Source organism: Lynx rufus, unplaced genomic scaffold (genome assembly GCF_022079265.1).
Source record: "Lynx rufus isolate CCGP_SWC_20201006 ecotype Redwood Valley unplaced genomic scaffold, mLynRuf1.p SCAF_4, whole genome shotgun sequence".
NCBI classification, from domain to species: Eukaryota; Metazoa; Chordata; class Mammalia; order Carnivora; family Felidae; genus Lynx; species Lynx rufus.
Genome location: NW_025814856.1, coordinates 106,121,315 through 106,137,232, shown reverse-complemented (window position 1 = coordinate 106,137,232; position 15,918 = coordinate 106,121,315). Strand labels below are relative to the sequence as shown.

At 35.9% G+C, this 15,918-nt stretch overlaps 1 protein-coding gene across 1 annotated transcript in view; it reads left to right on the top strand.

Annotated features, from left to right (window-relative positions):
* VWDE (von Willebrand factor D and EGF domains) overlaps nucleotides 1–15,918 on the top strand; it is an 85,852-nt gene that overhangs the window by 47,987 nt on the left and 21,947 nt on the right. The window contains exons 17-24 of the mRNA XM_047095231.1: nucleotides 2,407–2,657; nucleotides 3,724–3,943; nucleotides 5,522–5,659; nucleotides 9,744–9,884; nucleotides 12,164–12,733; nucleotides 14,103–14,198; nucleotides 14,280–14,375; nucleotides 15,368–15,463. Coding sequence (XP_046951187.1) covers nucleotides 2,407–2,657; nucleotides 3,724–3,943; nucleotides 5,522–5,659; nucleotides 9,744–9,884; nucleotides 12,164–12,733; nucleotides 14,103–14,198; nucleotides 14,280–14,375; nucleotides 15,368–15,463 — 1,608 coding nt within the window. The remainder of the gene's footprint in view (nucleotides 1–2,406; nucleotides 2,658–3,723; nucleotides 3,944–5,521; nucleotides 5,660–9,743; nucleotides 9,885–12,163; nucleotides 12,734–14,102; nucleotides 14,199–14,279; nucleotides 14,376–15,367; nucleotides 15,464–15,918) is intronic.

Below are 15,918 nucleotides of genomic sequence, written 5' to 3'. Positions count from 1 at the left end.
TGGTTGACCCATTCATTCTTTAGTAGGGTGTTCTTTAACCTCCATGCATTTGGAGGTTTTCCAGACGTTTTCCTGTGGTTGATTTCAAGCTTCATAGCATTGTGGTCTGAAAGTATGCATGGTATAATTTCAATTCTTGTAAACTTATGAAGGGCTGTTTTGTGACCTAGTATGTGATCTATCTTGGAGAATGTTCCATGTGCACTCGAGAAGAAAGTATATTCTGTTGCTGTGGGATGCAGAGTTCTAAATATATCTGTCAAGTCCATCTGATCCAGTGACTCATTCAGGGCCCTTGTTTCTTTATTGACCGTGTGTCTAGATGATCTATCCATTTCTGTAAGTGGGGTGTTAAAGTCCCCAGCAATTACCACATTCTTATCAATAAGGTTGCTTCTGTTTATGAGTAATTGTTTTATATATTTGGGGGCTCCGGTATTCGGCGCATAGACATTTATAATTGTTAGCTCTTCCTGATGGATAGACCCTGTAACTATTATATAATGTCCTTCTTCATCTCTTGTTACAGCCTTTAATTTAAAGTCTAGTTTGTCTGATATAAGTATGGCTACTCCAGCTTTCTTTTGACTTCCAGTGGCATGATAAATAGTTCTCCATCCCCTCACTCTCAATCTGAAGGTGTCCTCAGGTCTAAAATGACTCTCTTGTAGACAGCAAATAGATGGGTCTTGTTTTTTTTATCCATTCGGATACCCTATGTCTTTTGGTTGGTGCATTTAGTCCATTTACATTCAGTGTTATTATAGAAAGATACGGGTTTAGAGTCATTGTGATGTCCGTAGGTTTCATGCTTGTAGCGATGTCTCTGGTACTTTGTCTCACAGGATCCCCCTCAGGATCTCTTGTAGAGCTGGTTTAGTGGTGACAAATTCCTTCAGTTTGTTTGGGAAGACCTTTATCTCTCCTTCTATTCTAAATGACAGATTTGCTGGATAAAGGATTCTCGACTGCATATTTTTTCTGTCCATCACTTTGAAGATCTCCTGCCGTTCCTTTCTGGCCTGTAATGTCTTCACTTTCTTAACTACAGCTATACATAATTCCATATAATTGTTTCTTCATTCTCTTTCCTCATCCCAAAGACCAAGCAGGCATTATAAAATACAAGATATAATTACTCCCTCCTCCTGTCCCCATGTAATTTTAGCTAAGGAATCATAAAACCTTGTATTTATACAGTGCTTTGTAACATCACTATTTATATTATTGGGTATACAAATTTCATTACTGTATTAGACCATTTTTCAGATAATTTATTGTTCAGGTGCAAGACTCATGGGGTGCTATGGGAAGACACTACAAATTTGGAGAAGAATTAAGTGCAAAAGATAAGGGAAACACAATATAACTTCTGAATTGGTGTCTATGTTTTTAATGGCTTGAGTATGACTAACTCATAATAGATTTGCAATGTTCAAGGATTTAAGGAGGCTGGAAAAATCATCTATCCCAATTTCTCGTATTGAGGGGTGAGGAAATTAAAACCAGTGAATTGTATAAAGATATATGATGGCAGAATGGGAACCAGAACCACATTCTCTTGGCATCAGTGCTTTGTCGATGCAAGCAGAAAGTGTTTGTGCCCAGTGTGATGAAAAAGCCTCTACCTTCCATGTGTTAAGCCAAGGAAGGGGGACATTTTTTAATATGACAATATAAAAAAAGTGTTTTAAAGCATTACTTGAGTGCAAAGGGAGCTTTCTCTGTCCTCTGAAATAACCACCGTTCCATTATGTGAGCTTGGCAGTGGGAAATGCCTCTGAGGAGCAGAGGATGGCTGTGACTTATATGGCTTCCAGTTCCTACTGGAGAGGCAGGTACAGTGAGGAAAATAAGGTCGGGTGGGGAGGGGGGGTTAAATGAACAATCCAGTCATGGAGAGTGAAGGGGAAATAAAAGGAGGTGTTGAGGGGAAAGTAAAGCTGAAAAGGGTAGAGGATGAAGAAGAGAGACTGAGAGAGCAAGCAATGAGTTGGTCAACACCAAGAAATAATTTCAGACAGAAAAGGAGATGCATCCAGTCTGGGAAATACAGATATGTTTATGTATTTTATGCTGTGTTCAAAGTGCTGTTACACCCTTGTAGCAAAGTTTGAAGTCTTGCACCTGTCAGTTACTTTTACATTTTCTAAGAATGCAATTGAATTTATTCAGAATATAAAAAGAAAAGAGAAAAGAAAAGAAAGGAAAAGAAAAGAAACGAGAAAAGAAAAGAGAAAAGAAAAGAAAAGAAAAAAGAAAAAGAGCCAGCATAGGTAATGGAAGTTTTAGGGGAGTTTGAAATTCATCAAAATGTTTCAGTCTGAGGTCTTTGCATCATACTTTACTTTCCCTTTTCCTTTTTCTTTATACACAAGTACAAAGTAATTGTTTTCTCTTTGACAGACAACCAACCCCCACTGATTCAAATGCCACAAGACAAATTAGAGACATTTTTCGGGGAGAACTTTGTGTTCCAGTTCACAGCTGTCGATCCTGAAGGCTCTGACATCCATTTTGCCTTGGACTCGGGTCCCGAGGGAGCAAATGTTTCTTCTACGGGACTTCTTATGTGGAAAGCAGAGTCCCAAACTCCACAGCAATTCACTCTACTTTTTACCGATGACTGCAATGCTGAAACTAGACTCACGATTATGGTAATATTTATAATTACATAAATGCCACTGAATTAATTAACAGTATCAGTAACTATTTGAAACTTAAAATAGAATTCTTCATGAAGAGGAACTAAATTATTCAACATTTTGTGGAAAATTAAACTGCCAAAATGCTATTTTTGTCAGAATTTAAAATCTTCGGTAGAGTCTCAAGTCCAGAGCACAGATCTATGTGACGAATTCCTAGACCATTTGCTCCTGTACTTAAGTTTACTTAAGTAAAGAATGCATTCATGTCTACCTGTCTGAAATATCTATGATAAGCCTAAGATTGAGAATTATACCCTTTCCTTCAAGTGAAGTCATTTTTTTATTGGCTATTCTTTTGATATTATCAGTCACGAGCTATTAATACTGTTTTTGTGCCCTGTATTCACTTGAAATTTGAGACACACTCCCAGAGAAGTAATGGTATGAAGGGCAATTGTGTATTATGTCATGCTAACCAGATAATTCAAATGACTGTTTACTCCCTATAGTCTGGGACAAGTCATGTGACTAACTGCTTTGCCCCTTAAGGATTTTTTTCCAGTTGTTCCAATTGCATCATAGAAATTGATTATCTTGTAACATTTTACGTTTTTTTAAATGTTTTATTTATTTTTGAGAGAGAGGGAGACAGAGTATGAGCAGGGGAGGGGCAGAGAGAGAGGGAGACAGAATCCACGAAGCAGGCTCCGGGCTCTGAGCTGTCAGCACAGAGCCCGACACAGGGCCCAAACCCATGAACCACGAGATCATGACCTGAGCTGAAGTTGGACACTTACCGGACCGAGCCACCCAGGCACCTGTATCTTGTAACATTTTAAAAAATTATCCATAGCATTTATATTTTGACTATGCTCTTGAAAATTGGCAAGGTTACCTTATTAAACTATATTTTAAAATACTCTTTTACATTAAATATATATATATTTTTTCTTTTCAAAACTTGTGATCTGGTCCTACTTCCACCTAAATGTACATGCCTAACACAATTTCTAAGGCATAAACTGAAGATTATTTTACTGAAGAATAAAGCGTTTACTTTTTGTTTCTTTTGGAGGTGACTGTGAAGTCTTGTGATTGCTTGAATGGTGGATCATGTGTGTCAGATATTAAATTTCCTCCAGGAAGTGGAGTGCACCTGTGTGTCTGCTTGCCTGGCTTTCAGGGCAGTCTTTGTGAAGTGGACGTCACTGAGTGCCAGTCAAACCCCTGTGGCCTTGGCAGATGTATTAGTGGTTTTCACAGTTATTCTTGTGTGTGTCCACCTGAACTCAAAGGTAAGTTTTGGTTCTTCATGAACGAAATTAGTATGTGAACAAATTAGAAAGGAAAGTTCCTTGGCTTTCCAAGTAATATACAGGTTATTCAAGCATGTGTATCGTCCTAAAGATTTTAATATATGTTTTAAAATCTAGTAAAAGTCATCACAAATACATTTGCTACTCATATCCTTCTATTATTGTACATTGCTTACATATACTCTTACAATTTTGCCAATTTTTTATAATTTTAATGGCAGTATTCTATGTCTGTATTGTACTTTGCAGGTTCTTAAACATTTCTGTCTATATTTGCTAGGTAGAAATATATTTAAATATATTACTATTGAAATATAATATGGAAAAATCAAGAAATCTGCCATGAGAAATATAAACATTATCATTTAAGAAAACTTGATAATTCATTAACTTAAAAAGATCATGATACAATGTTAAAGCGAAATGAAAGGAAATATTAGCATGTTTGCTAACTTGTTAATTATCCTGAAAAATTTTATTCTAGAAACCTCAAATAAGTATATGAATGACTTATAATTTCCCAAGGCTTTTTAAGAGTCATACCAATATTTCCTCTAATTTAAACAGATATAAATGTTAAGTAAATACGCAGTTACTGAGCTTATATTTTACTTGAAGGCACCTACTTTAACATTATAATTGAACTAAGCAAGACATTTATTATTTTCTTCAGCATTTTAAAATAAAAATTGTATCAGTTGAGACTGTTGTGCTACAGACTTCATTTGAAACAATTCGTGTTGAGTGCTTCATGGATCTTACTGTAATGGGAGCAACCATCATAAATGACTGAATATATTCATTCAACTAAGATTTTAAACATTTCAAAGAACACTTCATCTCAAAAAACTTTATTGAGGACATACTGACTTTCCTCACATGCTGTAAAATTTTCATGCGTTTTCACAGCTAATGCAGTCACCGCACTGAATAAGCTGTCCTTAAGCTAATTAAGCAATCATTCTACTAACTTTTTAAAAAAAAAATCATTGAGTTTTTTTTTAACAAAGTGAGAATTGCTGCTATGATATGGTAATTTTTTGCCTTAGAGTACCAAGGGCCTTCTGTCGTCTTTTTTATAAGGAAAATCTTATGCACTTGAAGGGTCTTATTTAATGTTAAATAGGATCTAATTAATGACTTAATTTTTTTAACCTTTTATTTTATGTTTGAGAGAGACAGACAGAGTGTGAGAGGGGGGAGGAACAGAGAGAGAGGGAGACAAAGAATCCAGAGCAGGCTCTGTGCTGAGCTGTCAGCACAGAACCCGATGTAGGGCTTGAACTCACAAACCGCGAGATCATGACCTGAGCCAAAGTGGGATGCTCAACTGACTGAGCCACCCAGGTGCCCCTCTAATTGGTGACTTTATACATACATACATTCCTCTTAATGTATGACATTTTTTCTGGAGTTTATGTAAAAGAAGTAAATATACTTTAAGTAAAGTAGAAGTAAAGTACTTTAAGTAAAAGAAATAAAATAAGGAACACTTGATGGGATATACAGTGTTTTTCAAAATAAATAAATTGAACTCTCAATCTGTATTTTGTTTAGGTAAAAATTGCCAGGAAGATGTTGATGAGTGTCAATCCAGACCTTGCTTTCCAGGAGCAGAGTGCTTCAATACCTTTGGCTCCTATCATTGCGGTTCATGTCCAAAAGGATTTTATGGTGATGGAAAGATATGTCATGGTAAAAGTCCCTATTTTCTGGCATGAAATATTTGTTGCTACATTTACTTAATCAAAATCACTCAGTTCTATTACCTTTTTTACTCATGTGTTCATTCAGTATGTATTCACTAAGTGTCATGCATTAAGCTGGATGCAGAGGATGCAAAAATAGGTAAAACATGTCCTCTGACCTAATAGGTTTGAGTGTAATACCAGTATGACATGTAATCACATAGTTTCATATGGTGTTCTGTGTCTTTCATGAGAAGTGTCTGTAGAGAATAATAGGAATACTACACAGAGAATCGTGTCTACCTAGAGGGATAATGAAAAGTTTTAAAAAGCGAGTGTCATTACAGCTAAATCTGATGTATCCAATCAAGAGAAAGAAAGGCTTTCTAAGCAGAAGAAACATCATGAACAAAGGTGGAGAAATATGTAACATCACAGCACACTTGGCCACTATAAATAATTCAATGTGCTTAAAATATAGAGGGTAAGAGGAACTGCTATAAGAAATGAAGCTAGAGAACTAGCCACTGGCCAGATCACTGAGAAACTATGAGAAATTTAATAAGATTTATATCGGAGAAGTCTACTTGAGCATAATGGTGGATGGACCACTTATGGGTAAGAAACTGTGCAAGCCTGAAGGTGGGAAGAAAAGCTAAGAGAGTATTACGAATAAATAGGAAAGATGTAGGGCACCTGGGTGGCTCAGTCAGTTGAGCATCTGACTCTTGATTTTGCCTTGGATCACAATCCCAGAGTCCTGGGATCATGCCCCACATTGGGCTCTGCGCTGAGTGTGGAGACTGCTTGGGATTCTTAATCTCTATCCGTCTCTCTCTCTCTCTCTCTCTCTCTCTCTCTCTCTCTCTCAGTCTCTCTCTCTCTCTCTCTCTCTCTCTCTTTTTCTCTCTCTCTCTGCTCCTCTTCCCCCCACCAAGAGAAAAAAGAAAAAAAAAATAGGAAACATGGGAAGATACTCTGACTTTGGGTGAGGAGGTCATGGTTGAAAGAAACACCAAAGAAGCAAGCTGATTGTCCACAGTCAATGATTGGGATTAGCATGGCGAGGTAAAGAGTTACTAAATTCCAAAAGCTCAGTTTACATGAATGAGTGTGTAGAATTGGCATTCACTTTGCTATGCGCTGAATTGTGTGGCCTCAGAATTCATAGGTTGGGTTCCAAACCCCCACTGTGGCTATATTTGGAGTAAGGAATTAATTAAGGTCATAATGAGGTCATAAGGGAGGATTAGGATCCGATAGCATTAGTATCCTCATAAGAGGAGACACCAGAGAGCTTATTCTCTCTCTCTCTCTCTCTCTGCCCTGTGAGGACACAGGGAAAAAGTGACTGTCTGGGAGCCAGGAAGAGAGCTCTCACCAAGAACTGAATGGCCCTTCATCTTGATCTTGAACTTGCTACCTGCAGAATAGTAAGAAAATAAATTCCTGTTGTTTAGGACATCCAGTCTATGGTATTTTGTAATGGCAGCCTCAGCTGAGTTAAGACACACACATGAAGAAGAAGTGATTTGCAAGGGGAAAGATAATGAGTTCAGTTTGGATACATAGAGATTGAGAAGACTATGGAATATCCAAGTGGAGTTTAGGAGGGAGGATTAAGTTAAAGATACAGGTCTTAGGGTCATCAGTCATGGATGAAATTGCCCAAAGATAACACTAAGAGAAAGAAAGACAAAAAATTGGTGGATATCAACATTTTAAAAGCTTAAAAGAGAAAAGCAAATTATAGAAGACAGTATGAAAGAACTATATTTTGGTATCATTAAGTGAAGAAGACGCCATTTTTTTCCACATAATTTTTTCTTTATTTTCTTTTTTTTTCAAAATTTTATTTAAATTCTAATTAGTTAACATACAGTGCAATATTCATTTCAGGAGTAGAATTCAGTGATTCATCACTTAACATACAACACCCAGTACTCATCATAACAAATGCCTTCCTTATACCCATCACCCATCTAGCCCATACTCCACCCATATCCCTCCATCCACCCTCAGTTTGTTCTCTATCTTTAAGAGTCTCTTATGGTTTGTTTCCCTCTCTCTTTATTCTTTTCTTCCCCACTCGCATATTTTCATCTGTTTTTTTCTTAAATTCCATTTATGAGTGAAATCATACGGTATTTATCTTTCTCTGAGTTATTTCGCTTAGCATAACATACTCTAGCTCCATCCATGTTGTTGCAAATGGCAATATTTTATTCGTTTTGATGGCTGTGTAATATTCCTGTGTGTGTGTGTGTGTATGTGTGTGTGTGTGTGTTTATACACCACATCTTCTTTATCCATTCATAAGTTGATGGACATTTGGGCTCTTTCCATAGTTTGGATATTGTTGACAATGCTTCTGTGAACCTTGGGGTGCATGTACCCCCTTTGAATCTGTATGTTTGTATCCTTTGGGTAAATACCTAGTAATGCAATTGCTGGACCATAGGGTAGTTCTACTTTTAACTTTTTTACTAACCTCCACTCTGTTTTCTAGAGTGGCTGCACCAGTGAATAAGACCCCGTTTTGATGAAAAACATATATTAGTGATGTAATGTTACTTTGTGCTTCAGATGGAGGTGGGACTATCTAGCCCTGGAGCTAACAGACTTGAGGAGCATAGTGCTGGATGGTAAGGGGAATTCATTAGTAGATCAGCCACTCACATTTCCCCCTCAATATCCAGTTCCAAATACTCAACCATATCACACCCTTCACTCCATACACTAAAGTTATCTAACATCTGCCTTTTGCAAACAAAGACTCATTCCCTGAATAAAACCTGTATCAAATGGAATTTAAGAGGAAAGCAAGTTGAACCAAATCCCATTACACATCAGTGACTATTAAGTTTCTTAACTCTGTCAGAAGCATTTGTGTATTTTAGGAAGATGCTTGTTAATACAAAATATTTCTTTTATTGTTGGTATTGTTTACTTAGTTTTATAGCAGGCAACAGAGTCACTGACCATTAAAGTAAATGCAGCACAGTTCTTTTTTTTTTTTTTTTAAATTTTTTTTTTCAACGTTTATTTATTTTTGGGACAGAGAGAGACAGAGCATGAACGGGGGAGGGGCAGAGAGAGAGGGAGACACAGAATCGGAAACAGGCTCCAGGCTCTGAGCCATCAGCCCAGAGCCTGACGCGGGGCTCGAACTCACGGACCGTGAGATCGTGACCTGGCTGAAGTCGGACGCTTAACCGACTGCGCCACCCAGGCGCCCCTGCAGCACAGTTCTTATTGAGGTTGCTAACGAGAAGGGGAAGGAGACACATAAAAATCAATAGCGTGAAGGACAAAGCTCTGTGGGAGAACACAGATAGATGAAGTTGGGTGGTTGGGTGAGTGCGGTACTATAGGAACATCTGTTAGTCAAATCGGGCTGCCATAACAGAATAGCACAGGCAGGGTGACATCAACAACAGAAATTTGTTTCCTCAGTGTTCTGGAGGCTGGAAATTCAAGATCAGGTTGGTTTCTGACTTCTCTCCTTGGCTGAGATATGGCCACCTTCTCACTGTGTCCTCACATGTGCAATGCCCCTTGTGGCTCCTGCTCTTCTTAAAAGGACACCAGTCCTAGTGGATTAGGGCCCCATTCATGACTTCATTTAAGCTTAATTACCTCCTTTAAGGTAATATAGTCACATTTAGAGTTAGGGCTTTAACATAAATTTGGGGGTACACAATTCAATCCATAACCCAAGGATTTGCTGAAGAGGTGAAATTTAAGCTAGTTCTGTAATCTAATTTGCTAAGAGTTCAGTCCAGGTGACTTTTTTTTTTTTTGAGAGAGAGACAGAGAAAGAGGGAGAGCCCAAAGAGGGGAGGGGGCAGACGAAGAGAGAGAGAGAGAGAGAGAGAGAAAGAGAGAGAGAATCTTAAGCAGGCCCCACACTCAACACAGAGCCTTATGCGGGACTTCGGATAATGACCTGAGCGGAAATCAAGAGTTGGATGTTCAACCAACTGAACTACCCAGGTGCTCCCCCCAAGTGACATTTTTATCGTATGTTCTCATTCACAGTGTTTCGGTTTTACAATAGTTTAATCTGTTTTTCACGCATACATTTACAGTTGAAACACAGCTTTTACACAAATCTACGACACATACTGTGGTTCTTACAAGTTCTGATGAAAGTGAAACTAAGGAAGAGAATGATAAAAATGCCATGCAGAGAGAGAGGCATGTTAAGTCAACAAGCAGAAATGCCTCTAGTAAGTAATGGTCTTAGTTAAAAGCTAATGACAAGTAACACCTCCCATTCATTTTCCAGAATACTAACATTATTTATTTCAGGAATTTTTTTTTATAAAGATCACCTAAGATTATATAATGTGGTTTACAAATTATTCTTTTTCTTGCTAATCCATTGACTTCTTTGGTTTATATTCTAGAAAAATGATTCCTGTTGTATAATGAACAAATGATATTTAAGGTGATCTCAGAGAAACTTATGGTTGGAAGTGACCATTTTAAAGTTACATTTTATAACTCCCTGGTCGTCCAACATCTACTCAAACTCTAAAAATAATAAGAAGCTCATTATTTCATACAGCCTTTCCTTTTCCATTCTGCTGTCCTTATAAGTCTTGTTTTATTTAATATTCTGATTGTCTTTATAAAGGCCTTACAGATTTTACATTAGCTTTCTTTATGCCTTTGCCTTATGTAACATTAGCTATTCATCTTGCGAGATATCATTGCACTTGTTTGTTTTGCAGAATATCATTGTAGATTACTGCAACATAGGAAAGCTGTCTTGATTTTAATTTATTCGTACATCCAATTGCCTTACTAAACACTCATATTATGCTATTTTTATAGTTGGGTCTCTTTATTGGTTTTATAAATAGTCAATACTGCTTGCCAATTTGTCTCTTCCTCTTACTTTCTCATTATAATAGTATTTACAAGTTAGCCTGTATTTACAACATATCAGCTCTAGACAAATATTATTTATATATTATTCAGTCCTTTCAATAGCTATAGACAGTAACTGTTCTTATTTCCATTTTGCGGAAGTTTCTAATCTGTACAGAGCCATAGATGGGTTATCTGTTCAGGCTGATAGACATTGTAAAAGGAGAGAGATTTGAACCTGAGCAGTCTGACTATAGAGTCTCAGTTCTCAAACTTGGGTCCTCATTGTAATGGCTGGGACCTCCAGTGCAGAGTGTTTAGGCAGGGAATTATTTCTTAATGGTTTTAATGGAAATTCTTTTCATGTTTCACCATTAAGTATGATACCACAGTAGATTTCTGCTAGAAATCCTTCATCCAGTTGAAGAATTTTCCTTTTATTTGTTGATTTCTCAGAATTCTCTTTAGTTTTAAATTAGAAGTAGTTTTTAAATTTTATCAGTTTTTCAGCATTTATTACTTGCTGCAGTTTCTGTTAATGTTTCCTTAGGCTAACTTTTTTAGAATGTTTTCAACAGAAAATGGGATCAGATCATTTTTTAACATTATTTTACACTGCATTCTTTATTATGTAATGTAATTATATAATTATGTAATATAATTCAATTAGTAGAGATACAGGTTTATTTATTCTGATATAGTAATCTGTAACCACACTGCTGCATTTGATTTGCTAGTATTTCATTAAATGCTTATGTATTTTAATAAATAATATTGACTTGACGATTATGCCACTTCATCAAATGTTTTTAAAACTTTCATCTCTTTCTCTGCATTGCAAAAGTTTTGTAAAACAGTCTTTCCTTGATTATTTGGTAATTTTTTTCCATTAGATCATCCTTCCTGGCATCATTTTTGGGGGCGACTTTGGATTATTTTTTTTCCTTTCATGGTAATTGTTCTATCAACTCCTCTATTTTTTCTTCCACCAGTTTAATCATTTATATTTTGCAAAAAAAAAAAAATGTGTTTATCTCATCAAGATCTCAGACTTCTTAGTTTAAAATTATACATAGTATGTTTGTGTAAGTTAAATTTTTCTAGGGCACCTGAGTGGCTCAGTTAGTTAAGCATCTAACTCTTGATCTCAGCTCAGGTCTTAATCTCAGGGTCGTGAGTTCAAGCCCCTCATTGGACTCCATGCTGGGCATGAAGCCTACTAACATAAAATAAATAAGTAAAATATAATAAAAATTTTCTTCAGATTATCATTATGAGTTGCTCACATGTCCATTATTGACAACACTATGCTTTCTTTGCTGTGAGCCTCAGTGTATAAAGTGGTCAATAATGTTTGTTGGCTATTTCTAACTCTTAAATAAAATTATTATTTATTGTTCTTTAACTTTTATAATGTTTAATATTCTATGTTCCTTGTGTATTCAAAAAGATTACAAATCCCTTGAAGGCAGGGACTGTATGATGACTTCTTATTACCACATTGCTCCTAGTGTAATGGTATACATGCACCAGACATTATGTGAAGGAATGAATTACTTAATGTTAAATATAGTGGGAAGGGCAGAACATTAATAAATGTTACTAACATTTCCTTTTCTTTTTTGGTTGTTAGGTATAAAATTTCCTCCACCATCAACAGATCATTCACTGATTGGTGTGAACTTTACCCACGGTCCTGCTACTGTCAAAAAGTTCTTGGACACAACCAGTGACATCTCACGCTTCTCATTAAAAGCAGTTACCTCTCAGATGAATAATTCAGAGAAAGTTATTTCCCATCAGATATCAGGTTTTGAACATGCGGATCATACTATCACTACAAATCTCAGTCTGGAGGAACTGGTAGTTTCTGTGAAACACCCAAATTCCTTAAGCATTAACCCAAACAGTTCCCATGGTAAAGCAAAGGATGTTATACAGAGTACCATCCAAACAGAGGCAGGAGGGCATAATTCTCAAATCAACAGGTCTGCCCAAGGTTACATGCAATTTAAGGATGAGTTTACATCATCAGTTACTAGAGCCATCACTGTTTTGCCGGAAAAGCCTGGATGGACCAAAATATCAACTTGTGCTGCATCGCCTTGTTTTCTTGGTGTTTCCTGTGTGCCAACCGCAGATGGTCATTTCCGATGTGGACGATGCCCCTTTGGATATTACGGAGATGGTATCAATTGCAGAGGTAGTATGAAAATTCTTTAGAAGATAGAAAGAAAACTAATTAGTTCACATTTAAGTAATTAAGAAGAGATTCTTTTTTATGTATTAATTTCTATTTACTCCATTTATTTCTCCAATTTCTATTTATTTGTTTATTGTTTGTGTATCCCCTCTTCACATTTCAAAAAAATTAACATGGGTGTTCCTGCATTATTTTTAGAAAGAACGTTTCTATATATAGTACTATAAACTATATAATATAGTATAAATATGTTTTTGGGTATCTACTGTGTTCCAAGGTCTATAGAAACATTCTGTATCAATTATGTCATATAATCCATAAAGACTCCATGTATTGAGTGTTATTTTTCCCATCATCCAGATGAGAATACAGGGCCTTAGAGGGCTAACTGACTTTCCTAGCATTAAGCAGCTAAAGGGATAAAATAAGGATGTGAATAACATTGTTGTCTGGGTTCTTTTCATCTCACAGTGGGCATTTAGCACTTTAAATTACTAATTCTGGCATATTTGCTTATTTGCATAAACTATGTTTCTCTGTATTTCTTCCAGCTCTTGAGGAAAAAACAAGTTGGGCATCACTTTAATTTTGAAAGGAGCATTTACTTCTTTTCATAATTATCAGTATTGTTTTCCTAGATGCAACTCAGATTTTTAGCTTTAACACTGTTGAAGCTATTTTGTGTTGTTATTTTGTTATTACTGTTTTGTGTTGCTTGTGTTTTGATTTGTTTGAGACCAACTTAAGCAATAGAGCTGTTGGGATATTCCCTTGTTGTCGGTATTACTGAGAGGTACGTTGTTTGTTTGTTTGTTTGTAGGAATAGTGATAATAATGACTTTCAGGACTTATATGTTCATAATATAAAACTCCATATTAACAACCACATACTTTTGGTCACCTCAGAAAAACGTTAAATGCCTAATAGTTAGAATATATCAAGCACTTCAAGAAGCTTAAGGAATACAAACCTGTAAACTTAAGATGTGGTCCTAGTATCTTGCTCTTTGAAATTCTGATTATTTCTTACATTTACCAGCATTTATCTGATCAGTATCTGGAACTTTATTGACCTCTGTGAAAAGACTGGAATCCCATTTCTGGTTAGCAGCCATCTTCAACATCAGGCCTCACAAAGGGAATAATTACCACCTATGACACTTATTTCTGACCATATTAATCATGTTCTTCAGTCATTCTAATAGTAAAACAAATATAAGGGGGAAAATGACTTTATGGATAAATGCAATGGTTATTGCTTTAATAAGCAGCGTCAAAATTTTCAAATTTCAGAGATTTTTACTTTTCTTACACGTAAGTCTATGGAACATGTATCAACAATTCATCCTTTTTCCTTTGATTTTTGCAGCCATTTGTAGACACCCATGTGGGAAAAGCAGGGAGTGTGTTGCCCCAAACATATGCAAATGTAAACCTGGTTATGCTGGCTCTAACTGCCAAACTGGTAGGTATAAAACTTGTTGGTTTGCATAATGAATTTAATTGATAGTTGATATTTCTAAAGCCTGAGCTTTATTTTATACAGCTCTATGTCATCCTGATTGCAAAAACCACGGAAAATGTATTAAGCCTAACATTTGTGAATGTCCCCCAGGGCGTGCTGGAGCAACCTGTGATGAAGGTGATAATTCAAATTAAAAATCAAATAATAGAGCCAAGATAAAACACTTTTTTAAAGCTTTTTTAAAAAGATAATTCTGTTTTACTGTGTCTTTACTGATATATATTCATTAATGTTGGAGAGGATGTCTAAGCTTTTTAATGTTTTCCAAAAATAATTTATTTGAAGGTGTTAAAAACTTCAGTTTCATTAGAAATCCAAAGAGTAATAGCTTATTTGTCCTTGGTAAAATTGTCTTCGGAAATATCTTGGATATTTGGTTTTAAGGTGCCATATCCCTACATATATTTTAGCTTCAAGTAAAGGACACCTGATTATTGAATGACTTGTCAAACATGACTCCAAGAAAGTGCTAAATACCAAATAATTAGAAGATATTAGGTAGTAAAAAGAATCCTAAAAAGTGATTTTTAAAAACATGTCTATAGGCACATAATTTTATTACTTTGGTTGAAATCTTAAGAGGGGAGTTTATTAAATGACATTTTTTAAATATTTTAAAGAAGCACATTTGTTATTTTTAATATTTTAAAGAATATACTTTGATAGACAGTACAAATAATTATTAATAATCTAAGAACCACACTAAATACTTCCATGGGAGGGCAAGGTACAAAATAACAAATTAAATCCAGAGTGAACTAATAGAAACACGTATTATCGATGACATAGGAAAATAATTATGGAAATATAGAAGTATTCTATTTTTAGGGGAGGAGTGTGTGTCTCACTTTGCAGAAGAAACCTAACATGGTATATTTCCATTCAGTTAACCAACAGTTTTATAAACCAAAACATGATGATGATTTGTTGGTGTTTTGAGAGTATCAACTTGTATAGTCAATCCCACAGAACTAAATTTCATACTAAAAGCAAGCCGAGTTTGTTATAAATTGCTTTTACAACACAGTTTATTGTGGCTATGATTCATAAATATAAACAAACATATTCTTAATTAGGATCTGACTTAATAACATAATTTTTGTCTGTAGAACATTGTAGTCCACCTTGTCGACATGGTGGCACCTGCTTGGCTGGAAATCTCTGCACTTGTCCTTATGGTTTTGTAGGACCAAGGTGTGAAACAAGTAAGCAAAACTCTCTTGCAGCCTAATGTAATGAAACTGCTCCTTTTAATAGTTGATGCCTTTAATACTAAGATAAACCCAAACACTAAAAAATATACATTCCTGGGGCACCTGGGTGGCTCAGTCGATTAAGCATTCGACTTCAGCTCAGGTTATGATCTTGTAGTTCATGAGTTCGAGCCTCATGTCAGGCTCTGTGCTGACAGCTCAGAGCTTGGAGCCTGCTTCGGATTCTGTGTCTCCCTCTTTCTCTGCCCCTCCACCACTCACGTTCTGTCTCTCTCTCAAAAATAAATAAACATTAAAAAAACGAACAAACATACATTCATGATTTATTATTACAGTTGTTATTCTGTATGCCACTGGGAACACTGGATTCCAGTACTAAGATAAAGAAGTTTGTTCTTGTAAACAACTCTCTCCTTACCCTATCCATGACCATTTCTTTGAGATAA